Source organism: Aethalodelphis obliquidens, unplaced genomic scaffold, assembly GCF_003676395.1.
Source record: "Aethalodelphis obliquidens isolate GAN/ISIS:26980383/991018 unplaced genomic scaffold, ASM367639v1 scaffold8, whole genome shotgun sequence".
In the NCBI taxonomy this organism is placed as follows: Eukaryota; Metazoa; Chordata; class Mammalia; order Artiodactyla; family Delphinidae; genus Aethalodelphis; species Aethalodelphis obliquidens.
In genome coordinates this window covers 5,488,943-5,514,910 of record NW_020837952.1, presented here as the reverse complement: position 1 = coordinate 5,514,910, position 25,968 = coordinate 5,488,943, and the positions used below count along the sequence as shown (strand labels likewise).

At 39.8% G+C, this 25,968-nt stretch overlaps 1 protein-coding gene across 6 annotated transcripts in view; it reads left to right on the top strand.

Annotated features, from left to right (window-relative positions):
* CBX5 (chromobox 5) overlaps positions 1-25,018 on the top strand; it is a 31,159-nt gene extending 6,141 nt beyond the window's left edge. For 3 of the 6 annotated variants that reach the window (XM_027106531.1, XM_027106528.1, XM_027106532.1), the window contains 4 exons: positions 10,652-10,830; positions 15,462-15,648; positions 18,676-18,776; positions 20,431-25,018. In XM_027106531.1, the coding sequence (XP_026962332.1) occupies positions 10,694-10,830; positions 15,462-15,648; positions 18,676-18,776; positions 20,431-20,581 (576 nt within the window). In that variant the 5' untranslated portion in view covers positions 10,652-10,693 and the 3' untranslated portion in view covers positions 20,582-25,018. Of the gene's footprint in view, positions 1-8,817; positions 8,856-8,991; positions 9,097-10,651; positions 10,831-15,461; positions 15,649-18,675; positions 18,777-20,430 lie in introns of those variants that run through there. The other 3 variants (XM_027106533.1, XM_027106527.1, XM_027106534.1) reach the window with 3 other exon arrangements.
* Positions 25,019-25,968: the final 950 nt, after the last annotated feature.

The following is a 25,968-nucleotide window of genomic DNA, read 5'->3' as shown; positions in this document are numbered from 1 at the left end:
AAAGGACTACTTTAAGATCAAGTTTCATAACACACTCATTATTTATTTCTTCCATGGAGAGGAGGAATCAAATTGAATTCAAGTATTTCTCTGATTGTAATCTACAATTCTTAGAATAAAGCAAGTTCATATCTGAGCCAGCAGGCATAATTATGTTGGAATAAAATGCCCTCTGCTAAAGAGATCAGCCAATAGGCTGGGAAATCTATCTTAAGTTTGGTTTCTGAGGCAAATCCTTGTGCCTTGTTTCTCATCCCTAAATTAGTAAGACTCACTTACTACCTCACAGGGAGTTGTGGAGGGTAATATACTGCTAATTTGTTCAGTATTTCACAACAATAAATTATATCTAGGAATCTGATGAAACATAGGCAAACCTCATATGTGTAGTTAGAGACAAGCATAGGTGAAACTTACAGATAGTAAGCAAATTCATTAAAGTTATTTTTAACATCCAACATTTTACCTTCTGTTTCCTGTATATTCTCGAGTGTTTTCTTGTTCTTTTTCCGTAATAGACATGAGGTAGGTAGGGCAAATAGCTAACACTAGGTTAGATGATAAAAGGATCAACTCATCAAGAGGACACAATAAAAAAAAAAAGAGGACACAATAATTCTACACAACTAATAATAAGTGTCAAAGTACAAGAAAGAAAAAAACAATAGAACTAAATAATAGACATCTGCAATTATGCTGGAGACTTCAACACCCTCTTTTAATTACAAAAACAATAGAACTGAAATAGTGGATATCTGCAATTATATTGAAGATTTCAACACCCCTTTTCAGTAATTAATAGAACAAGTAGACAGAAAGTCAGTATGGAATAGACTTGAACAACACTATCAACCAGTCTGATGTAATTGACATTCATAGGATATTCCATCCAACAGTAGCAGAATACACATTTTTTTTCAAGTGCACGGGAACATTTACCAAGACAGACCATCTTCTGTCATAAAACAAATCTCAAAATTAAAAGGATTTGATCATACAAGTATGTTTTCTGGCCATAATGGAATTAAATTAGAAATCAGTAACTGAAAGACATCTGGAAGATCCCCAGATATTTGAACTAAACACACTTCTAAGTAACCCATGGATCAAAGAAGAGATCACACACAGAAAATTAGAAAATACTTTGAACTGAATAAAAATGATAACGTCAAAAAAAAATGATAACGTCAAAATTTGTGGATATAGCCAAGGCAGTGCTTAGATGAAAATTTATAGTATTAAATGCTTTAATTAAAAAGGCAGAAAGATCTAGAGTCTGTTTCTATCTTAAGAACCTAGAAAAAGAAGGGATAAGAGTGATGGTGTTTAAGGGTACAAACTTGTAACAAGTAGTAAATAACCCTAAAGACCTAATGCATGGTATAGTGAATATGGACAATAATGTTGTACTGCAGTTATGTAACATAAATATCACTACATTGTCCACCATATTACAATACACAAATGTATCAAAGTAACACACTCTACACCTTAAACTTACAGTGTTACATGTCAAATTTATTGAATTAAAAAAAGAAGCAAATTAAACCCAAAGTAAGCAGAAGAAAGGAAGTAGTGAAGGTAAAAGCAGTAAGTAGTTGATGAAGTATAAGAAAAACCAGTAGAGAAAAATCAATGAAACTGAAAGTTGGTTTTTTGAGATGATAAATAAAATTAACGAGCAAGTCTGATCAGGGGAAAACGTCACAAATTACTAATATCAGGAATAAGAGAAGGGCTATCACTACTGATCCTGCAGACAGTGGAAGGGTAATAAGGGAGTATTATGAACAACTATGCCAATACATTCAATGTCTAAGGTAAAATGAATGGCTTCCTTGAAAGACAAACTACCAACGCTCACTTCAGAAAAAATTCAGAACCTCACTAGCCCTATGTGTATCAAGGATAATGGAATTTGTAGTTAACACCCTCCCCACAAAGAAAACTCCAGGTCTAGATGGCTTCACAGTTGAATTTTCCCAACTTCTACGGAAGAAATAATATCAAATTCTACACAAACTGTTCCAGAAAATAGAAGAGGAGGAAACACCAACGTGTTCATTATTTTTAACTACGTGTTCATTATTTTTAACTTCATCTACTATTAACTTCCCTGCTTTTTATATATATATATATATATATATTTTAAAATAAATTTATTTATTTATTTATGGCTGTGTTGGGTCTTCGTTGCTGCGCGTGGGCTTTTCTCTCTAGTTGCGGCGAGCGGGGACTACTCTTCGTTGCGGTGCACGGGCTTCTCATTGCGGTGGCTTCTCTTGCTGCAGAGCATGGGTTCTAGGGTGCACGGGATTCAGTAGTTGTGGCTCACAGGCTCAAAACGCAGGCTCAGTAGTTGTGGTGCATGGGCTTAGTTGCTCCGCGGCATGTGGGATCTTCCCGGAGCAGGGCTCGAACCTGTGTCCCCTGCATTGGCAGGCGGATTCTTAACCACTGCACCACCAGGGAAGCCCCTGCTTTATATTTTTAAAAGTGTTTAGTTTTTTTTACCCCCACAGCAGACCTATGAGATAAGTAGGGCAAATAGCTAACACCCTTAAAGTTAAGTGAACTGTCCAGTTCAACCTTTCAGTGATCTAGTTGGGATAGGACCCACATCTCCTTATTCCTAGTCCTGATATTGCCACTGTTAACTAGTTACCCCTTTAGTAGCTTTTTTGTAATAACCTTTGGGGATGGTGCTAACCAGTGCTGACTTAACTAAGGAGAATCTTAAAATCCTTAGCCCTTAAGTTGAAGACTGGGCTAGACTCACTGCTTATGCAATGCTTGACACCTATTTGGCCCTCAATAAATGTCCCATAACCAATTTTAGAGCAAGGATCAGTATTACTGTATCATCCTTTTGGCATAGGATCTAAATTGGGATGATGGTTGGAAGCTAGACAAAAAGAGAGAAACATCTTATTTGGCATAAGCAATGTGTCAGAGTGCTCAGTGGAAGAGCTGGGTGGTCTGAGATTGGCCATCCCTTTAGCTGTTTATCTGATGGCCTTTCTTTGCATTAAACTATCAAGATATCTGAAGTGTAGAGCACACTTTTATGATATTGTGGCATAGTAACTCACACTTAAATGTCAATAGAGACGCTTGCAGAGACGTACAAGGTTCAATAATTTCTGGTGTAGGTTTGTTTCTCCTGTCACCACCCATTATGTATTTTTTTTACAGCTTTTAAATTGCCACAGAGAGAAATTGGTCAGGATCATAATAGATGGCCAAGGAGCTGCCAAGGATACCGTTGTATGGGATGGGAAAAAGTTCAATACTGGCTTGATTTTATTTATCTAAATTGTAGGCTATGACTTCAATATAATTCATGTTGCTAATACACCAAGGTAATGGCAGAGCACAAAACTATGCCATATGTTGAAGGAATGCTCTCTTTTACTCCTGAAGTTTTACAATCTGAGATATCTTTCTTATTCCAATTATATAAAAACTCCTTTTTTTGTCAGGATGTATTAATCAGGTTTTAGCATATTGATTTAAAGTCTAATACCATCTCAACAGTTAAGAGATTTTAGTTTGGTTATGCAAATTAATTTTTATGACTCTTGAATGTCTTTGCAAAACTAAGACTACGTTAGAATGTAAATTGTTTGCCATAGTAGAAGCTCTTCCTTCAAATAGAGGTTTTGTTGAAATGACCTGAAGGGGCCCTTGTAACCCTTAAACTGCTGATGGCCAAAATCTGTACAAGCTAGATAAGTGTGAGTCTTAATTTTATGGCTGTTTAGAAACTGCTCTATGACCATAATTTTATTTGGTGTGGATACTTCAGTTCTCTTTTAACCCTTCCATATTTTGTGAACATGAATTGCCAAAGTGGTATGTAAAAATCTAAGATTCGTGGTAATCTACTCAAACGTTGCTCTTAGTCATTTTTCTTAAGATTTATGATGAAATTGCTAGGTTCTTCATGAAAGGTGACAAGATCTACTAGTTCATGCTTCATCACATTTAATTAATAGAGAGGAATGGGTGTGAGATTAACACTCACTAGAGACTGTGGTGCTTTGAGATGAATTCAGTACATTCCAAGGATAGAGTTGTTGGAAGCACCATCTGGAAGACATTTGCCCATAGTGATACAAATTCTACTTTCTCATGAATCTTGGAACAATTGACTATCTAACCTCTTGCCCAGCGATGGGTTTAGGTGTGCCCTAACTAAATTTAGAGAAGATGGACACTTGGGAGAAGAAATTCGGTAGATTTGAATAAAGGAAAAAGAAAAATCTCATGTAAAATTATTATTTTGTGGAATTGTGATCTGGTAATGAGTTATCAAGAATTTATGTGTTAGTGGTAAATATACCAATGAACCAGACTTAACGCTTTGAGCAGTTCTGAGAATTGCTATAGCACACATTCATTTATATTTTTTAATGGCATTCAGAGCTTGGAGGACAGTACAGTCAAATGAAATTTATAAGGCACCCTTTATCTCCATTTATAATGTAGATGTTTTAATCTAAAAGAACAAAAGGCTCTTTACTCCCTTGCTCGCTGGAGTGGGAGGCTTAGATAATCAACAAATAGGATACTTTGCCCCCAGAATAATTCTGTGACTGGTTGAAGCAGTGCCTTGGCCTGATTTTTGAAGGATCATGAACTGGAGCTTCTGCTAGCCAAGGGAGAACCATTTCCTCTTTCCACACTCCTCTCTATTAATAAAGTTTGTGTTCTCTGTATGTGGCTTGTTAATGACAGGGGTGTTAACGACCACAGTTAATCTTCCTCCTCAACTCTTTCCTAATCCAGTCTCTTAAATAGACATTTAGAAAGCTTTTAACTCCTCTTGAGTTGGGTGCCCATAGGCTTTTGGTGGAGGTGGAGTGATAGTTAGCAGCCCATTTAACAAAACCTGAGACAGCCGGGACAGCTGTAATGTGCCGTCCCTATGCTGTGTTTTTGTTAAAATGTCACATGGCTTATACTTTGGAAATCATAAATCTAGTGGAAGAAAACATCTTTATAGAGGGTATTTTAGTTTTATGCTGTATGTGTTACAAACCTAAAACCATTGGTACTTCTAGATCTATAAAGAGCAAAGAACACAAACCAGATTAAAATGGTTCTGTAAATTTGGTTGCTTTTCATCTGTTTTATTTGCTGCAATAAAGCTATAAAGAGGATGCCTTGAAGACAATGTTGTAGCTGACAGTTTAATCTTCGCATAAGCCACCAGCTTTCCCCAAGGGCCTTAGGGGAGAACTGGGAGTTTCTCAAGCCTAGACCAACTGAAGTCACCCATCAGTGGCATATTAATATATGTGATAGGGACCTTTGCATATGCCCTCGCCCTTTCCTACTCTTTAGAATGACTTTCTTTATAGAAGATTTTGCCTTTTTAGTGGGCTTATAAAATTTATATTGAAACTCTAAAATAAAGAGCTCATTGATTATGCATTTTGACATTTGGTTTGACTAATGTCAGTTTAGTAGGTAGTTCAGTGAGGCAGCTTAGCCGTCGGTTTCATTACTTTTTAAACAATACAAAGAAAACTTAGACAAAAACTTAGAATATATATAATACATATATATGCTTTTGCTCGTAAGTCGTGATGAAAATACAGCGTGCTACACCGAGATCTAAGAAAAGCCACCAGGACAGTTGACATTGAAAAGTAGTGACTGGAGGGACTAGAGCAGAGCCTGAACTAGACAGAGTAGACAGATACCAGGGATCTCATGTGGGTGGTTCTGTTTCCAGGATTGACTGGTTGATGCAAACAGCTAATCATTATGTCTCTTGTTCTTCTGGATTGCTCCGGCTCTCAGTAATGCCTTCTCTGTAATTTCTGGGCACTGGCAGTTTTTACCTTTTTTTTTTTTTTTCTTTTACCCGTATAATTTGTGGGGCTTTTTTTGTCCCTCTCTTTCTGCTTCACCTCCTCACCTCTTCCCCCCGCCCTTTTTTTTTTCTGGAAGATTCATGTGTTAAAGAAGTTTCCTGTCATCGACTTGGAATGTGGGTTCTGACTGTGCCTGACCGCAAAGCTCTTTGATGTTTGTCCAAGGCTGAATTTTCACCAGATCCCTGGTTTAGGTGCTTTTCCCCCAGCACTCAGAGGCCTGTAAGGTGAATTTGCCTTGTATCGTTGATATGAAGAGTTGGTGGGCCTGCTCTTTCTTGTGATCTGATGGGCCATTAAATTGCTGGATTCTGTGGTTGTTGATGCCTTTACCAGAGAGTTCCTGTGTATGTTCAAGAAAAGGCTGAGAGCTGTTATGTCTGAAAGACTCTAGAAACTTGAGAAGCTCACCCCTTCCCATGGAGATTTCCATAAGGATAATAAGGTTGTGCTCAGAGGCTCAGCCTCTCTTTCTCTGTCATGGTATCGGGATTCTACCTTAATCAAGCCATCATCCTGCCAGCCATGTCTCATTTCTCACACTGGAATGCTCCCTCCGTCCAAGCTCAGTGTGAACCACCAGTCTTGATGCTTTATCTGGTCCAGGCTCTAGCCCTTAAATTGTCCGTCTGACTCTGTGTTTCATTTGACCCTAATACACTGGGTCGCACTGTCTAAAAGAGAATTACGTCCCCTCCAGTGTCTGAGTGCATTTCTCATTTACTGCTGCTCCTGAGCAGATCTGTAACTTCAAGGTTAAGATAAGACACATTCCATCAGAACTATGTCGTCATCCTTGCCAGCTTCTGGTCTGTGACTGTCCAGGAGATTTACAAGACAATTGCATGCCATTCTTTACAGAATATTATGGTTGGACTCTGACTCCTGGCATAAGGCCCAATTTGATTTGTCAGCTGTTACAAAACCCATTTCCCAAAGAGAAAGGGATCTTAGCCATGTGCCTTTTAGGCAGTTCTTAAAAGAGTGGGAAGGAGGGAATTGATCTGGCTCTTTATTTCCTGATGTTTTAAGGAGAAGGATGGACACCTGAATGTTTTTGTCCATTTCCTCCTTGAATTCCCTTGTTTCGCCTGAAAGGTTTCGCTAAAATGTTAGCATTGCTGTCCTTCTTTCCTGTCCTTTATCTCTTTACAGAATTGCTGTTAAGTCTTTTCATGCTGCCATCACCAATGCTTTCCTGAATTTTAAGGAGTAAGAATTTTGCCCTTGAGAGAAAGGGTTACCTGCATTTTCTCTTAAGGTTTATTAGTTTACCAGCACCTGGTTAACAAAGACACAGTTCCTCCTTTCTTGCTCTCTAACATGTTGAACTGCAGGAGTTACTGCATGTGATATGGTTTAATGGCTTAGGAATTTGGAAGGTCACATATTTCCTGCTGCTGTTGTATTAGGCCCTGTAATATTTTTACAAAAGCTTCTCGTTGGGGGACTTAACAGCCCTTTGGTTTCAACATAAACTCACTCTTTCCCTAGGTGGTAGGCAGTGGGGATTTATTTGGCCCACTTTAGTGATTCTGGGGTTAGAGCTAAAATTTATTTACTCAAGATCACACATGGCAAGTTAATCACAGAATCACAACCCTGATCTAATTCCTTTGGCATTGTTTTCATATCCCTTAACTACAAAAAGTTTTAAAAAGTTAGGAAGAATCGAGAAAGGCAGTTTTTACTCAGATTTCCTGATGGGTCTATTCAAGGTTGAAGAAATCCTCGTAGTTGAAAACTGTCCACTTTGCCCTCACACCCTACAGTTTCTTCTGTTTGGTAACCAAAATAATAACCAGTCTTGATGCTTTATCTGGCCCAGGCTCTAGCCCTTAAACTGTAAAAGAACCACCATTCTTTTTTTTCCTCAGTCGGGTTCTTTGCTTTTGATTGTCCCTTTTTCTTAATCTCCTATGGCAGCAGCCTCTATCTCTAAAAGACCCGTATCTGTAAAACAGAGAGCAGAGTTTTGGAGCTCTCTAAAATGTTCTTAGGGCCAGGAGAAAGGAATTCATGGGACTGCAAGTCGTAATTCTCTTTTCTTTATTTCAGTCTTCCTTTTTTCAAGTATTAGGGATTCTTAATATACAAAGTTTTAAATTACTATACTGTATAATTAATGTTCCAGGTGGGTAATTATTTGAAAATTTGTTTTATAACATTACAAGAACAACTAATGAGAAGTGGTTTTAATAGTAATGGTTGTGACTGGACTGCTCCCTCCCTTCTCTTTTTTAAAACTACTTAAGAATTAAATTTTTTTCTATCTATAATTTCAGCTGAAAGGTTCTTTGGTAGTGCTTCAAGTCGCTACATTCTGTTTCTGTATCCAGTAATTCCCCCCAAAGGGAAAGTTGTACAGCATCTTTGAAATCCTTCCCTTCCCCCTCTCCGGTTAGTCCCTGCACCCCACCCCCACCCCAGCAATCTTAATTAACAGTTCAGTGACAGATGGTAGAAAAGGCCTTGTCTAAAGTGCTTCTGGTGGGCTGGATTAGGGGGTGGGTAGTTTGTACTGATCTTGAAGAAGGAGCTAGCCTTTCCCCGCCCCCCCCCCCCCCCCCAGTTGAGCTATAATCCTGTTAGATCTTAAAATGCTATTGATTAATTCCCAGTGCTCTTAGAGGAATAAGCACAAGTTTTGGGTTTAAAATCCAAGCGCCAATTCCCTAGAGCTCTGAATGCCTTAGCCTTGAGGCCAAGGGAGGTACCTTCCAACTTCTCCACCCAGTCTTCACTGAAAAGAAAAGTTAAGCCTTTTAACTTTTCCGTTTGCCTCTCCCCCCGCCCCTCCCTTAGTCTAGTAAGGCTGCCAGTTGCCATGGCAACGGACTGGGACAGCTGCGCAGTGGCGCCTAGGCAGCTGGGTGGGGGCGGGGGAGCTGCCAGCCCGCCAAGCCCCAGACCTGGGAGGGGAGGCCCCTTCTGTTAGCCCAGAGGGAAAGAAAGAACTGGGGCGATCCGGTAGGTAAAGGAGGGAACCCCCATTCATCTGCTGCCTCTGGGGCTCCTCTTCTGCATGAAGGTGTAAAGGTAGATTTTCCTCTTTTCTCTCTCAAACTGAAGAGCACATATGTAAATCCTTGTTTTTCCTTGTGAGGCAGGGGAGGCCATAGCCACAATGCTTCACTGCATGCATCTAACCCGGGGCTGGTTTTAACCCTGGCGCTCTGACCTAAGCTGCTCAGCTCCCGGAAATTCCAAGGTGAGTGGGGGCGGGGGTGGGTTACTCTCCTTGGAATATGACATTTCCTGTCTCTGGTGAGGTTGGAGGCTGCTTTTATTTTAAATAAATCAGCTTTTTTTTCTTGAAGCTTAGGACTTTCCCCTGAATTCATGGAAAAATTATTTTGAAACCCCTCACCTACATTACCCCATCCTCCCACCCCCTCTTCCAAATAAAGTATGTTAATGAAGACATAGTTTTATTACGAGGCAGTAATGGGTACAAACAGTTTTTTGGGTGGGCAGACCTATTGCTAGTAAGTTTTGGAGGTATGGTTTCCAACTATATATTCTGGGAATAATTCCCTAAAATTTGCTAATTTGAAGTAAATTGATAAATGCAACTTTTTATGCTACTCGAACAAAATTCCGAGATCAGTAGCGGCCTTCCCTATTCCTGGGGTGGTCTTCTGATCAGGATGGAAATATTTTTAGTGCTGAAAAAAAGCTTTAAAGGTTACAGCAAAATAAAAAGAGTTCAGTTAAGAAAACAATTCCTGCTACTCTGTAATCCAGACTCTAGGCACCATTTAACATGGTTAAGGAAGAATTCTTAAAAATGATTGTGGGAATTTAAAAAACTAGACTCTCTGTTGAGTACCCCTGGTTGTGCATATTTCTGAGCTTAACTCAATTTCCATTTGTGTTGCCTTGCTTCAGCTTTCCTTGGGCCTATGAATGGTTCCTCTGTGTTTTGAGGCTTCATGTTGATGTGAGTCTGGGACCAGACTTCTTTTTCCTCCTCCTCTTCCTTTGGCCCAAAGTCAACTCCAGTTAAGAGGAGAGGTGTACCTCCTTAATAATTGGATTAGTTGAGCCTTAAGAATTATTGAACAACTCAATGACTAATTTTGATTTTTAGGACTAAAAAATCTTTTTCTCCTTCCTGCCTCCCTCCCATCCCCAAATGAAAGGGGAGGCTTAATGTGTTTGAGATGTCAGCCTTGCTTTTGTGAGCTGATGGATGCTCAGAAGGGACAAGCTCAGTTTGTTTAAAGGAAATGTACTGAGTCACTGAAAATGTGGCGAAAGATGCCTGAGCAGGACTTTTTTTGTGCTGCTAAGAGACTGTTCAGGATGCTCAGAGCAGAGGAAAGTTAGATTTTGGTGGCTTTTCTTATTACTTTTTTTTTTTCCATTTTTATAAAAAACCTTATTAACCTTGGAGGGAAATGTGTTAATTCTATCACGGTTCTTTTAACTGAAGGTTTTCCATACTTGTCTTTGAGTTTATGACTTGTAAACAGTTATAGAATTAGCTAGGAGTAAAATCCCACACATTACTTGTCTTATGGAATCTGAAATTAGAGGAGTTAGATAATTGTGCCATCTAATAATTTTGATCTTGTCAGCTGAAGAGAAAGTGGGGATCTGCCCATTTTTGATTAAACTCTTAGGCCTCATCTGTAGGATGCTTTAAGATGCAAGAAAAAGGTACATGGCAACTTTGTGCTATACCCCCTGCATCCCATCCAGAACAGACAGTTTTAACTGCTCACATGGATTCTGACCATTTCTGTCCTTCCCATTTGCAGGAACCCGGTGGCCTTAGTCCTTCAGGTGGAACAGCGTGAGACATGGGAAAGAAAACCAAGCGGACAGCTGACAGTTCTTCTTCAGAGGATGAGGAGGAGTACGTCGTGGAGAAGGTGCTAGACAGGCGTGTGGTTAAGGGGCAAGTGGAGTATCTACTGAAGTGGAAAGGCTTTTCCGAGTAAGTGCCTTCTCTCAGGCTTTGGGACTCTGCGCAGGTGGACGCAGACACAGGCATTTCCCTGTGAACCATCACCATCTTTTTCTTTCACCACCTGCACTCCTTTCTAAGAGTCAGAAGACACAGCAATAAACTAAGCAAAATCTCCCGCTTCTTGGAGCTGATGTTCTAATGAGAATGCTTTTGAGAGGCAGTATAATGAACTGGTTAGGAGCATAGACTGGGGACCAGATTGCCTGGGTCTAGATTCTTGCTCTGCCACTTATGATATGAGCTGGGTGACATTGGTGAAGTTCCTTAATCTTTTTTCTTCCTCAATAAAATAGGGGTTAGAAATAGTCTATATCATAGAGACACTGGGGAGATGTGTAGAGCCTGACACATAAGCTCAATGTAAGTATAAACTGCTGCTGTTACTATTCCTTTGGATGTAACTAAGCTAAAGCACATACATTTAAGCAGAAGAAGTCGTAGTTGATCCCATAGCCCATAGCTTTCGATAATGATCCGTGGACCTCAAGATTGTCCTAGGATGAAACACTCATCTTAATGAGAGACTTAAATCTGAGACCTCAGTTTTCCCCCAATATTTATTTTTAAAAATTTCAAATATACATACAGCTAAGGCAAAAGAAATTGAGTGAACACTCAGATACACACCACCTAGTTTCTACAGTTAACATTTTAATATAATCTATCCCTTTATCTCTCAATTTATCTTTTATTATTATAAAACCCTCTTTTTAGGTCAGTGAGCTTTAAGAATGGTACTGAAGTGTTGACTATTCAGAATTAGGCAGTAACTGACTTTATGTTGAAGTGCTAAAGTAGGTTATTCTTTCCTTTGGAATAAGTAGAACTAGACACACAAGCATAGGAGAGGTAGCTTGAAAAGTGAAATACATGAAGCTGTGTAATCATTAGGCATTTTGCCTCAATTTCTCACTAATTCTCTTCTCAGGATGCCTGATAACAAAGAATGGGTTTCTGTGACCCCAGTGAGCTTTTAGGAACTGGTTTAAGCTCCTCAGAGTGGTGCTGTCCAATAAAAATGTAATGCAAGCCACATATGTAATTTCAAATTTTATGGTGGCTACATTAAGGAAAAGTGGAATTAATTTTAATAATATATTTTATTAAGCACACTACATCAAAATGCTATTTCAAAATTAATTAATACAAAAGTTATTGATAAAATTTTACATTATTTTTCATGCTTAAGAATTCAAAATCTGATGTATATTTTACATTTTGTAGCACGTCTCAGTTCATAGCAGCCACATTTCAAATGCTCATTAGCCACATGTGGCTAGTAGTTACCATACTGAACATCACAACTTTGAAGTGTGAGACTTAAATATGATAAAAGATTCAATGTTTTGCCAGTACCTTTGGAGAAAGTTATGAACAGGAACCTTCAGAATATATTTAAGGTTATTTTACTGTGTGAATCAAGTTTCTCATTTGGAGCACTGTTGGTGTTTTAGGTGGGGCAGTTTACGCACTGCACGATGCTTAGCATCTGTAGCACACACACACAGCACTAAATGTGGGTAGCACAGCAATCAGAATGTTCCCTCCATATTTCTAAAGAGGAGTGGTATCACAACATCTTCTAGAGATGTGAACTATAAATTTCAGAGGCCTAGAGCACCATGAGGAAGGAATTAAAATACACCTAAAGACTTTGAGGGTGTTTATTTGGCCCAGTGCATCACCACTGGAAATTGTTGGGCATTTTGAAGACTTTCAAGACTATATAATTCAGCTACTGGTACCTTACATACATAAAAGAGGAAAAGAAAAGGTTTAGGGTAGATGGATTAAACCTTTTTTTTTAGTATTTATTTTTTTTGGCTGTGTCGGGTCTTAGTTGGGGCATGCGGGTCTTTCATTGGGGTGCGTGCGCTTCTCTGTAGCTGTGGCGCGTGGGCTCCAGAGCATGTGGGCTCTGTAGTTTGTGGCACGCGGGCTCTCTTGTTGAGGCGTGCGAGCTCAGTAGTTGTGGCGCACGGGCTTAGTTGCCCCGCAGCATGTGGGATCTTAGTTCCCCGACCACCACGGGTCGAACACGCGTCCCTGCATTGGAAGGCGGATTCTTTACCACTGGACCACCAAGGAAGTCCCAGATTAAACATTTGTCCTTACTTTGTCAGAAATATCCAGAGTTTATCATTAAAGACCGGAACAGATTGTGCCTCTTCAGCATTGTCTACAACTAAGTACCTACTGTTTACTAGGCAGTGGTCATATTCTACCTCATGTGTTCTCTTTAATTCTCATAACAGCCTTTAGAGGTATTTTCAGTTTACATATGAGGAAATTAGTTGTTTGCCAAAGATAACAGAACTGGTACGTGCTGAAACAAGGACCCAGCATCAGATTTCTTTGGCGCTAAAACCCAGATTCTTTATAAATTATACCATGCTATCTTTTGGGTGAAAATTGATTGATGTAGAAACAACAATACCAATATGGTAGGAAAAGGGATAATCTCATTAGAAGACTGGCTTTCCTTGCTAGCAACAGAGATTCTCTCCTACCTCTGCATCTGCTTACTTATTATGCTACAGTGTTGGCATGTCTCTTGATTTTCGTGCCTTAATTTCTCCTGGGATAGTAAACTTACATATACTGTGGATTTAGGAGAAAGTTATTGTATGAGGAAATTGTTTTGGTTTTTTTTTTTTTTTTTTTTTTTTTTGCTGAAAGAAGAGCTATGAGGAAGAGGCTTTTCCGGTTTTGGCTCAAATGTTTTAGAAATAAATTTTGTTTCATTCTTAAGCTGTTTTTGCAGAAAGTTGAAGTCTAGAGTAAATATCTCACATTTTCCCATCATTCTGCTACTTAGTTATTATGGCATGTGTTCAAACCATTCCAATTTAAAGCTGCCTTATTCAAAAAACAAAAACAATGAAGGATCTAAAATGAATGGTGCATAAACGTAAAAAAATTTTCCTCAGTCAATGAAGGGATTATAGAAACTGCTATGATATATTTACAGATATAGCTTAATGTAGCTAATTCTTACTATATAACCAAAAGAACCTCTGCCACTGGCTAGGAGTGAAGAGGATGCCTGGTCTAGTTTTTCTCGTGTAGAGACATTTCTTGCTTTGATTCCATAAACTGCAGATGGTAGTTGGTTTGCTTTTCTAAAACCTATGCTGGGGATACAGAGAACAACTTTGTGAATACCAACTATTTGTTTTCCTCATAGTAGGACTCCCTTGATCCAAGTTTAATTAGACACAATTTTTTAAATTTGGATTGTTTCTGCTTATTAATATAAAAATGTATTTTGAAAAATGTATACCTAGTAACGATAGGTTGAATCCAGAGCATTGAATTAATGCACTCCAAATTCCAGTTTTGAGTCTTTTCCTTTTTATGGTTCGTCTGTATTCTAATGATTTAAGCCCTTACTACCTCTTTTCTAATTATTTTAATCTTCTAATAACTTGTTGGCATTTCTTCAAAATATAAGTAATATATTTAAGACAGTATAAACTGGAGTGCATTTAGAATTAGGTTGTCTTCTCTTCAGCATTTGCATAGATGATTATATGTATGAAATCATATTATTTTGCCACTTACAAAGCAGAACTTATATTTGAGTGTTTAACAGCTTTATTGAGGTATAAGTTACATACCATAGGATTTATTTATTGAAAGTATAAAATTCAGTGATTTTTAGTAAATTTACAGAGTATGCAACCATCAGCATGCTCCAGTTTTAGAACATTTCTGTAACCTCCCAGAATTCCCTTGAACCTAAATATTTGTATGTAATCCCAAGCCCTAGCCACAGGGAACCACTGTTCTGCTTTCTGTTTTTAAATTTGTCTTTTTCCTAGAGGTTTCATGTAAATGGAATCAGACAATGTATAGTCTTTTGCATCTGTTTCCTTTCACTTAGCATGTTCTTTATATATATACATATATATATATAAATTTATTTATTTTTGGCTGCGTTGGATCTTCGTTGCTATGCGCAGGCTTTCTCTAGTTGCGGTGAGGGGGGGCTACTCTTCCTTGTGGTGCGCAGGCCTCTCATTGCAGTGGCTTCTCTTGTTGCGGAGCACAGGCTCTAGGCGTGCAGGCTTCAGTAGTTGTGGCTCACGGGCTGTAGAGTGCGGGCTCAGTAGTTGTGGCACACGAGCTTAGTTGCTCCACAGCCTGTGGGATCTTCCCAGACCAGGGCTCTAGCCTGTGTCCCCTGCATTGGCAGGCGTATTCCTAAGCACTGCGCCACCAGGGAAGCCCACTTAGCATGTTCTTGAGGTTCTTCCACGTTGTAGCATATATTAATATTGTGTTTCTTTTTGTTGCTAAATAGTATTCCATTGTCTGGATATACCACATTTTGTTTATCTATTCACCAATTGATAGACGTTTGAATTGTTTTCTGTCTTTGGCTGTTAAAATGCTGCTATAAGTAATTGTGTGCAAGTTTTTTTTGTGGATATATTTTTTCTCTTGGTTAGATTCCTAGGATCAAATTTGTTATCTCCTTTAAGCCAAGGTTCTTTCCTTTTGCCTACTTGTCGTCTTTAAAATAAAGGCATTGGATTCCCTCTCCTCCCCGCCCCCCTCATTTCTTTCCTTTTTTCTCCATTCTTTTTGCCCAGGGAGCACAATACTTGGGAACCCGAGAAAAACTTGGATTGCCCTGAGCTAATTTCTGAGTTTATGAAAAAGTATAAGAAGATGAAGGAAGGTGAAAATAACAAACCCAGGGAGAAGTCAGAAGGTAACAAGAGGAAATCCAATTTCTCCAACAGTGCTGATGATATCAAATCCAAAAAAAAGAGAGAGGTAAGCTTTATTTCTCCTTTTTCCCCCCGCAAACTATTATTCTGCCTCCCCCAATCCCCCTCCTTCCAAAACAAGGGCATTATTTTGGTTATTTCTGTTCTAAGGATGGCCTGCAAGGTAAATTGTTGAACAAAAGAGCTTCCAGGGAGACATGTTGATCGACCACAGCGCCCCCTCCTGGATGAGTGAGAAACGTAATATGTGTTCGCTGAATTGCGTTAGGGTGGCAAAAATAAATCCCATAAAACGTTCAGCTACTCTGTGCCTTATCCAAGAATAAGTGGCTAATTATCTTAGAGAGGGAGAGTCTTTGGTGAATTTCTTTAAGGATATAAAGGAGCTTTTAAAAAGCTTCACTTTTCTTTTGTTCCAAAGGTAGCACTTACTTTCAACCCTTTATATTCTTTTTTTTTTAATTAAGGTGAAATCCACATAAAATACAATTAACCATTTTAAAGTGAACAGTTCAGTGGCATGTATATTCTCTTTTTATCCTATTATATTTTTACATACTCCAAATAAATTAATTTTCATCTTCCTTTTGAATCTTTTTATTGTTCAGTTTGGAAAAGTGTGTTTATGAAATTTTGGTTTGATTCAGTTGCCTTAATTCTTCTGAATTTTAGCTCTCAAGTAACTAGCCATAAGCAGTTATTGCCTCTCTCCTTTTTTCGTCTATATCTTTTCCCTCTGGGCACACATATACACATACCCCACCCCTCAGCTTCCACTCCTTTCATTTATTTCAAGGTTGTGAAGCCTTTTGTGGTGAAGGATGTACTGTACCCTTAAAGTTTAATAAAATAAAAGCGTGAGTCTGCTTCTGAATCTTCTAGCATCACTGCCATAAGCATCCTTATTTATCTTCATTCTCCTTGGATACCCATCTTTCTAGAGCATCAGTTCTCAGCCCTGGCTGCACATTAGGGTCATGGCAGGGGACTGGGGGGTTGCTTCAAAAACCTCCAGTGCCCAAGATGCACCCCAGACCAATTAAATTCAGATTTCTGTGGGTCAGACCTAGGCATCAGTATTTTCTAGAGACTTAACACAAGTGATTCCTGGTCTCCCGAGGAAAGAAAATGGGAGACCAGCTTTCCAAAAAGAATTGAAATAAGAGTGAAAGATTGGAGGCTGCCAGTGGAAGTGGACTCTAGGTTTTTGTTTGTCTCCTTATTTGTTTCCCTAGTTAATTTTATGTTTTACAGTCTTATTTTCAAAACTGCCCTATTCTGGTGAGGTGTGTATATCATTGTGATACAGTGTACTGGTAAATAATTTGAGAATGCCTTCCCTTCTCTAAGGAGCTAGGACTTGTTTCTTTCCTTTTTTTTTAGCCCTTTGTATTCTGGCTCTTGTCATTTGATTCATTTTCTAGCTAAGTAAAAAGACCAAAAAATAACGCAGCATAAGACTTCTGTAGCTATTTGTGACATATAGTGTGTATTGGCTCAACCTAAGGCTTGTGTCCTTTTCAAAAGAAGCGACCTGGCTTTGAGACGCTGGCCAGTGCCGAGAGTTTTTTTCCTAGGCCAGGTTCTGTTGCTGCTGACCTTGAGAACCACCCCACGTGTCCCTTACATTGTAATGTTCATCTGGGGGCCCATAGCATTCTCAGCAGTGCTGGCGGCTGTCAGGTAGGCAGCTGGGAAGATAGGTGATTGTGTATCTTAAAGGTGCAGGAGGGGATTTCGTTTCTTTCTTTAGACCACTGCAGAAGAACTTTGTTAGCCGGCGTTATGCCTGATGTAAGATTACCGCCTGTGTAATGATTTTAGCATTTTCCTCACCTCGCTCCTTTTCAGCAGCTTGAACAGTTTTCTTCCCTTCCCTCCCTATGTGGCAAACTGTTTTCAGCCGCCAGCTACGAGTTACGACTTGGTTTGTGCACCAGCATTCCAGCTGTGAGCAGCTGTGTGCACATCTGGGAACCTCCTCCCTTTCAGCACCCCCCAAAAGAGGCTATGCTTTTGAGTCTGTATGTCCCCTGATTCATGCATGGAATTTCCTTCCCAGTGTGGGTTCTGGTATCTTTGGGGACCACCTGGATGCTGAATGTATCTCTCAGAAGAAAGCAAGGTGAATGTCAGATCAAAGAGATTTTATCATGAAAATCAGACAGAGATTTCGTTCACTTAGGCAGTCTTTCTGAATCTTTTTTTGTGTTGCCACTAGATAAGTGGCATTATCCTCCATAATGAGTTTTTTAAATTACCTGGTTTGTATAAAATTTCACCATTTTGCTCTCACCAGTGCCATCACACCTGAATCAGACCCTATGCTCCTTATCTAGATTGCAGTTTGACCAAGTTTGGATAATCCCCTACGGAATTATCAGTTTGTTTTAAATCACTGTCCAGTTCTGCTCTCTAAAGCTGATGACCTATCTCCATCAGGAGGGGACAGGCACAGATCAGGGCCTCTTCCCCAAGTGTGTGGGTATTACAGTATGTGAGCTCTGAAAGAAATTTCCTATTTTATGGTAGTGCCTTGAATCATTCTTATCTCTGTTCTTTCATAAATATAGATGACTATGTGAAAAGAAGTATTAAAAATATTGGTCAGTGTTAGGTGAACTAAAAGTCTAGAAAATAAAGATTGAGAGGTGCTATATTTGAAGTTTATAAAATGAAAAAGGACTTAGTTCAGGTGGGCTTGTTTATCATCTCAGAAGCAACAGTTTAGGGGTAGTCTGTTTATCATATCAAGATTAGATTAGGGGATTAGAGAAGTTACTAGATGATGACTCCAGAATATTTTAAGGGATATTACGCAGTTTTAGGGACCACTCCTAACCCTTTGAAGGAATACTTGAAGGACAACTGCATCTTCCTGCAAAAATATCTTTTAGCATCATTGTCACTGGCTGACCCAGTATTGTATTTAAGTTCTAAGAACTTTATGAATTGGGTGACAAAAATGGTGTCCGGTGATATTAACTTAGGTTGTGCTTTGTTGAACTGAGAAATGGGGAGGTTTTTTACTCTTATCTCCAAGCTGTAACCTTTCTTCATCTTCTGTTTATAGCAGAGCAATGATATCGCTCGGGGCTTTGAGAGAGGATTGGAACCAGAAAAGATCATTGGGGCGACAGATTCCTGTGGCGATTTAATGTTCCTAATGAAATGGTGAGAGAGATTGGGCCTCACTCTGCGATTGTGTTTCTTCACCAGTGGCTTGAGTCCGTATGGAAGATAGGGAGGGAAGACAGTATTCCCCAACTAAGAATTTTGATCGTCAGTGATCTAAATTGTTAACTGATACCAACTGTCAGTATTAAATGGGAATTATGGTTCAGAATGGATTTAAGACATTGTAAAGCTTTGGTATGAAGCCTAATTATATTAGCCCACATACCAGAGAATGGTAGAATTGAGGTAGGAAGCAATATAAATGTGACCTAACCGTTTATTTACACAGTTCTGAATCATTTACCGTCACACCATGAGCCTGTGGCCATGGGATAGGAGTTGAGTGAGGCTTTCTGCCATCGTTGAAGACCAAGACCACTGAATAATGTCTAAAAGAGAAAAATAATCTTAAAGAAAAGCATTAAAAATAACACTAGCCAAAGCACAAGTTATTTCATCCGGTAGAGGGAATGGCTCTTAAAGGAAAGTGTGGTTACTTCCCTTCAGTTTGGTTTCTTAAAGACAAAGTGATTTATGGTGTGGCCCTCACTACCTCTCTGTTTCCAAGTGTTCTGGGCTTGTGATTTAAGTTTGGTCTCTAAATAGAGGGTTCGTGCTACAGTGCCACAAAGGAAGCTAATTACATTAAAAGTTGTATAGTCAAGAGGTTTAATATTTTATCTGATCGAAATTTTGCTGGTAAATTACCCAGAAGTCTATATTTGAAGAATCACTATACTCTCTCTGAAGTAAGGAGCTGTATTGACTGCTTTTCCCACTCAGCCATATATGGGACTTATGACTTACATTCACATATTAACTAGCTTTTTTGACCACTGTCCAAATTTGGGTAGCTGCTCTGAGCTGTGTGTTTTCCCCCATCTCTTCTCATCCATAATGCTCACCTCTATGAATTCAACATCTCCGTCTTCTAGAGAAGGAGTTAGTTGTCTTTGCTCACATCTCAGTGGAATTTTAATTTAAAATATTTTTTTTCTTGTTTTGGAATCCTGGTTAGTTAAGGAACTTGCTAGATTTTTTTGTTATACCAGAGAGTAGAGCATGTGTAACTTGGGTACTTGAAATTTGCAGCTAGTTCCTACATTTCATTTTAGTGACTAGATTTTACATTCTTTGATGACTTAAATTTCTGTTTTCTTATTGTTCCAATCCACAGTTCTGACCAAAAGGATGAGTGTTTAAAAAGGCCACAAGATGGGGGTTAGGACCGTTTCACGATCCAGATGATGCAGAAACTGGATTGAGCAATTTGTGCATAATCAATAGGGCCGAATGTAGGCTTGATCGTGTGTGCATTCACATGCTCGTACACACAAATAAAAATTATGGAGCAGAATTTATATAGTAGTTTAGTTTTCAGCCTTTTGTTGAAGCCTGCTGTTTTCGATCTATTCTAGCTGCAGACTTCTGTTTCTTTCTGATGTCGTGGTTAAATGATATTTACTGACAGTTTGATTCATTTACTTAAATTTCTCCTTGAAAGTGTAGAACTGTTAGGATCCTTTTCCCTTTGAAATCAAGATGGAGAGGAAATCAAGTCAGCTAAATCATAATTTAATAACATAAACCTATGTTTGGACAGACTCTCGCTCTTCCTCTCGTTCTGAAGTCTCATATTCTTTCTCTCCAGGAAAGACACAGATGAAGCAGACCTGGTTCTTGCAAAAGAAGCTAATGTTAAATGTCCACAAATTGTGATAGCATTTTATGAAGAGAGACTGACGTGGCATGCATATCCTGAGGATGCGGAAAACAAAGAGAAAGAAACAGCAAAGAGCTAAAGGAGGGGGTGGTCTCTGCCATTTCTCTTTGTACATAATACATTCACCTCCCTGCCTCCTCTCCCTCTACCCACCCCCTTCTATCCTAAACACATCCATAAAAAATGTGCTTATCACTGTGCTCCACAGGAGAAATGTCGGTATTGGTTCTCTTGTAACATAACTGACGGTCTGATTCATGATAGGTGTCTCTCTGTGAAGACCAGGCATTTACATACTGTGTGTAATTCTCACCAGTTTTTCCTTTGCCCTGCTCTCTTCCTTCTGCTCCCCTGTGACCTCAAGATGAGTTATAACTTTTTAATCACCTTAGAGTCTTGATCTTTTCAGGGTTGGTCGCTTTTTAGTGGGGGATTTTGCTATAATGATGATGAATTTTGGTTTCTTTCTTTGGCTGTTGGAACATGTTGATGACCAGCTAGGCTTTGTTTTGAGATGTTGGGTTGGAAAAGATGTTGCCCATCTTTTTAAAAAGCCAGTAGCAACTGCCTACGTGTTGGGGCTTCCCCAGCCTCATTCAGCCGTACCCAGGAGAATACAGGGTTCCTCGTGTGGTCTTCTGGGCCACCCTCTGTTGTTCATCCTCACCCATCCTCCCAGAATAGCTCCATCCTTTGGAGGGCTTGAAATTTTACATTCAGATTTGTCAAGGCACTCCTTTTAGCCCCAGGACTTTTGGCCTTGTCTCTCAGTGATCCCTGATTCTGCTTCTGCAAGTTGGTGTAGGCTGTCATAAAATGACAAGATTATTGACTGTGGAGACTTGTAGCTATTAGTACATGAGGATGACGGGGTAGGGTACAATTGTCTTTATGATCACATATGGTATATATGTATTATTTCCTTCCATCCCTCCCATTTGGATTATCTATTTATGTAGGTGTGAGTGACTGCCTGGTGCTTGCTTGTGCCAAGGTGCTAGGCACCCTCCAGCCCTGCCAACTTTAGTGGCCTCCCAAAGCATTCCTGTTACCAAAGAGGCTTCAAACCTGACCCTCACTTCTCAGTGGACCCAAGTTTCCCTCCATGCCATTATTTTCAGTGGGGAATTCTTAGAGGGGAGCCATTGGCCACAGTATCAATTTTAAGTATTCATAGTGTTTATAATCATAAATGTCCTGCTTTGATGACTCCTGGATTTGCCACCAAGAGTCCCCAAAGTATTAACGCTCTTCCCTTTCTCCACCCTCAAACTCTCAGTTGTATCTTTTTTTTTTTTTTAAATGCATTTCCATGGAAGACTATCAACCTCAGAGAGTGACAGGCCCCAGCAGTAGCATGTTGACACGACCTCTTCCTACTCAGCAAAATACTTCCCTTTTGGCTTCTTCCTGCTTTACCATTATATTGAGAGATTATTTTTCTGATTATATCCTCTGCCTTTGTTCCCCAAGAAACACCCTACTTCTCGTTACCCGTATTTTCTTGTAGTTGAAGGGGGCTAGAGAATCAAGACTAAAAGTAAAGAAATAGCAGGGTTTTGAGCATCCTTGTCCCAGCCCAAAGCTGAGGAGATAAGAATAAATGCTTGAAATAGCCTTAACTCTAGAGTTCACCAGCCATTGAGGTTTTTGTGGTTGCTTTTGATTTTTAAAACATATATAGCTGTCTGGCCAGGAGCATTCAACCATTTCTAGATTTTTCAGAGTAACGAGGGGAATGGAGAGATTGCTCCAGTCCACAGATGAGCCGAATAATATGCAAATCATATACCCATTCATAGCATTTGTTAACATTGCTTCCCTGCTCAGCTGCTGATTGAATTCTGTGTGGTTGTATAAATTATGTCAAAAATTATACTGCACGGTTGAGAAGACAGCTGTTGCTGCAGTGACATGACAGACTGGAACAATGAAGCTTTTGGTTTCAGCCATCCAGGAAAATCCTTCTGAATGGTAATGTGATTGGGTGAGAACGCATAACCCATACCTCAGTTGGGTAGGGGTTTTATCTCCATCTTCCTTAACTCTGAAGGAATTAAAGGCCTAGGTCAAGTGCTGGATAGTTGACAGTTGTTAGTACTTAATCTGATGGGCATCTGAAAGAAAGGATAGTCAGAAAAGAGATTTTTCATACAAGTAACTAAGGATATCAATTAGGGTATACCAGAATAGGACAGAAGTAGGCCAGAGCCACGGAGGAGGTAATCCGGGTCTCTTAAGTTGGCAGGTGGAGAAAATGACAGCTTATCCGTGTAGCCAGAGTGTGTCTCCCAGGAGCAGTGGGTATGTAAGCAAAGTACAGTGACCATATTTTTAGAGCCCAAATCTACCCTGTGGCCAAAGAACACAACCAAATTATTTGGTACTAAGACTGGTCTTGAGAAATGTGGGACACATGGTTGCCAGGGTTGTAGGTAATACGTAAGGCATTCATCAAAATCAGATTTCTTTTAACAAAAAACCCCCAGTATCGTCTACTACTCATCACCCCAGTCTTCGCTCCATTCATCTTTTTCTGTCCACAGTTTACTGAATCATGGTCTTGTACTGAGTGCTGCCCAAACAACTTGTTCTCTCCCTGCCTACCCACTGCTACTTCTGTAGGAACAGAGGGAGCCAGAGGCCAATACTGATCTCAGCCCTCAGCAGAAAGGAGACGGATGCTTGCCTGTTCTTCTGGCATTTGTTAGTGCTGAGTAGCTGTCCAGGCCCTTGGAGGATTGCAGCCTCAAAGAGAAACCTGCTTTCATGGGGCTTTCTCCTCTCAGAATGAGTCAGTGGCCCTGGGCTAAGCACTCTTAAACATCTAGGTCTCAGGTGCTCAAAGTATATTTTTCTTATGTTAAGTCCTCTTTCAAAACATCTTTCTAATGCTGAATTTTTTCTTGAAATCAGCATTCAAGGATTTCTCTTTCCAGAGAATGTAGCAGAGCTTTGACCAGCAGAGTCTACCAAGGTCAGCATAGCTGCTTTTCTGAGCCCTGGGCTGGGCGGATCCCCTCACATTAAGATCAGCTGTTAGAGAATGTCAGCCCTGATGGAAGCACCCATTTTTAACCTGGAGAGAGCCGTATCATTTTTCCTCCGGCAGTCCAGTTTTCATCTGCTCAAGGGAGCATTTGGACCTGTGGTGTTCCTTAATGCTCGAAAGCCTATGGTATGGTCCTTGGCTGGCCCCCAGCTGTATATCCGTACTACTTCTTTTTGTTGAAGAAAAGTTGGTCTTTTTCCTGTAGTTCCTGCAGTTTTAGATTCTTCTTAACTCTTCGTACTTGTGCTGTAGCCTCCCTGCAATCCAATTTCCTTATCTTTAGGCCAAATCCTTTGGCCTCAGGGAAGGTGCCTGTGATTTTCATCTTGTGGTTTTGTCTGATCTGTGTGTAGCCCAGCTTACCTAAGGTACAGTGAGGGATCCGTGTTTGGGCTGGGGAGTGATTGTTTTTGCCTTTAGGGTTCAAATTTGAGGGCCTAAAATAAGTTCGCAGTGACCTGAGAACTTCAGGAAGGGTTATATCATTAGATTTGAAATGTGGAAATGGTTTCTCACAAATTAGGTCAAAGGAAAAGCTCATTTTGCACCCATGACTCCGTCCTTTTGGTTTAGGTTTTTAGAGTGTTGAGATCTGTACCTTTGTAATTAGACCACCAAGCAAGCATACCTGTGTCAGGTCAGAGAGAGGAAAGGTCTGGACCCAGTGTATTTGTTTCATTTTGGCTTTACCACTAATCATAAAAGTTTTCAAAAATAGAGATGTTACCAGCCTTGCCCCCAAGAGCACATGCTCGGAATTGCCTGCCCCCCAACTAATCATGGTGGATTTCTATTGAGCCATCCACATTCCGGCCACCTTAGTGTACATCAACATGTGTTTCATTCAACGGACGTTTTTTGGCCCTGGGGATACCAAGTTCAAACAGATGCAGTCCCTGACCGCAAAGAACTTTCATACAGGTGTGGGATGAACTACTACCAGTTCATTGTAGTAAATGCTACAAATGGGCACACATTTTATATTTGAGGGCAGAGACAACTGACTGGTTGGTATAGTTTGTGGCCCTAAAGTAGGAGGGTGACAACAGGTTCGTGTGTAGAAAAGACGTGATCTTGGGTGAATTGAACTAACTGGCCATAGATGGACCACAACAAAGGGTTGTTTTATTCCAGAAAATAAAGATAACAGGTTTGGTTAGAAATGCTACTACAAGAGAAAGGTGAGTGGAGGTTGAGAACCCCTGGCTTCAGTCCCTATTTGAGGCTCTTTGCCAAAGTATTTAAAGGTAGTTAATCCTTGCTTGTGGAAGGTATTAACTATGTTGCAGATCCAGTTACGTGTTGTTGCTGTATTGTGGGTTCTGTAAAATGTATTCCTTATGGATACTTCATCAGTGTTGCTCACACCTTTTTCAGTTTCTCATCCCTTTTGAAGGAATTAACATGAGGCTGGCTTGAAGCCTAAAACAGGGACATGCTTTCCAATGACAGAAGATTTGCCAAGAAGAAAAAAAAAAAAGGCTTGGGGCACATCTGGTAACACCTGGGCATCTATTCTGGGCAGTGTAGTTTTATTTAACACCTCAAGATGGGGATTTCTAAGCAGAGACTTGTGGCACTTAATGTGGAAACCTCTCCCAGAAATACACATGACCCAGACTTTCGGATTTAATCAGCCTAGGGAGGTCCAGGGTGAGGCCTGTGAAGAAACAGTCTGGCCTTAAGAAATGTCCTAGTTCTGACCATGTGATCACAGGGAAAATGCTACTTTGCCTGCATAATTGAGAGTTGGATAATTGAAAGTTGACTCAAGTGTGAAGGTTCCTTGGATAGCTTCATAAAAATTCTAGTTTCTTTTTGCTTGCGCTGGATTTCTTGGATTTTAAACTACCTCATCTCGTCTTTTTAGAGTTACTTCAGGCTTGTCGTTGCCACTTTAACATCATGCTTGACTGTGGTGGTTTTCTAAGATGGAATGTTTCCTATTCGTTGAGAGCGTGTTTTCTTGCTTTTTATCCTGGTCCTCATTTCACCTAACATCATCACATGTTGCTCCTCTGTCAGAGAAATATTTTAAGATAGTTTAAAATCTTGGTTCATGGGAAGAAAGAGACCCTCCAATGCTATATTTGTCTCTGAGGTCAGTGAGAGAAGGAGTTAAAACAAGGTGGTGGGGGAAGGGACAGAACCTGCACTGGAGGCAGCCGACAGGGGAAGAACCATTAATTAAAACAATTTCAAAGTCAACTGATTGTGATCATTAATGTCACAATAGATCAAAACCTAATTATCACTGCCTAGGTAAGAGCCATCAGTATTAATCAGAAAATCTAATAGGAAACTATTATCAAGAAATTAGGCCAAATTGAATGCAATGAAGTTCTTGCCATTCTCTCTCCTCTCCTTTTTTTCTTTTTTCTTTTTTTTTTAATTTGGCGATGTCCCCTGGCATT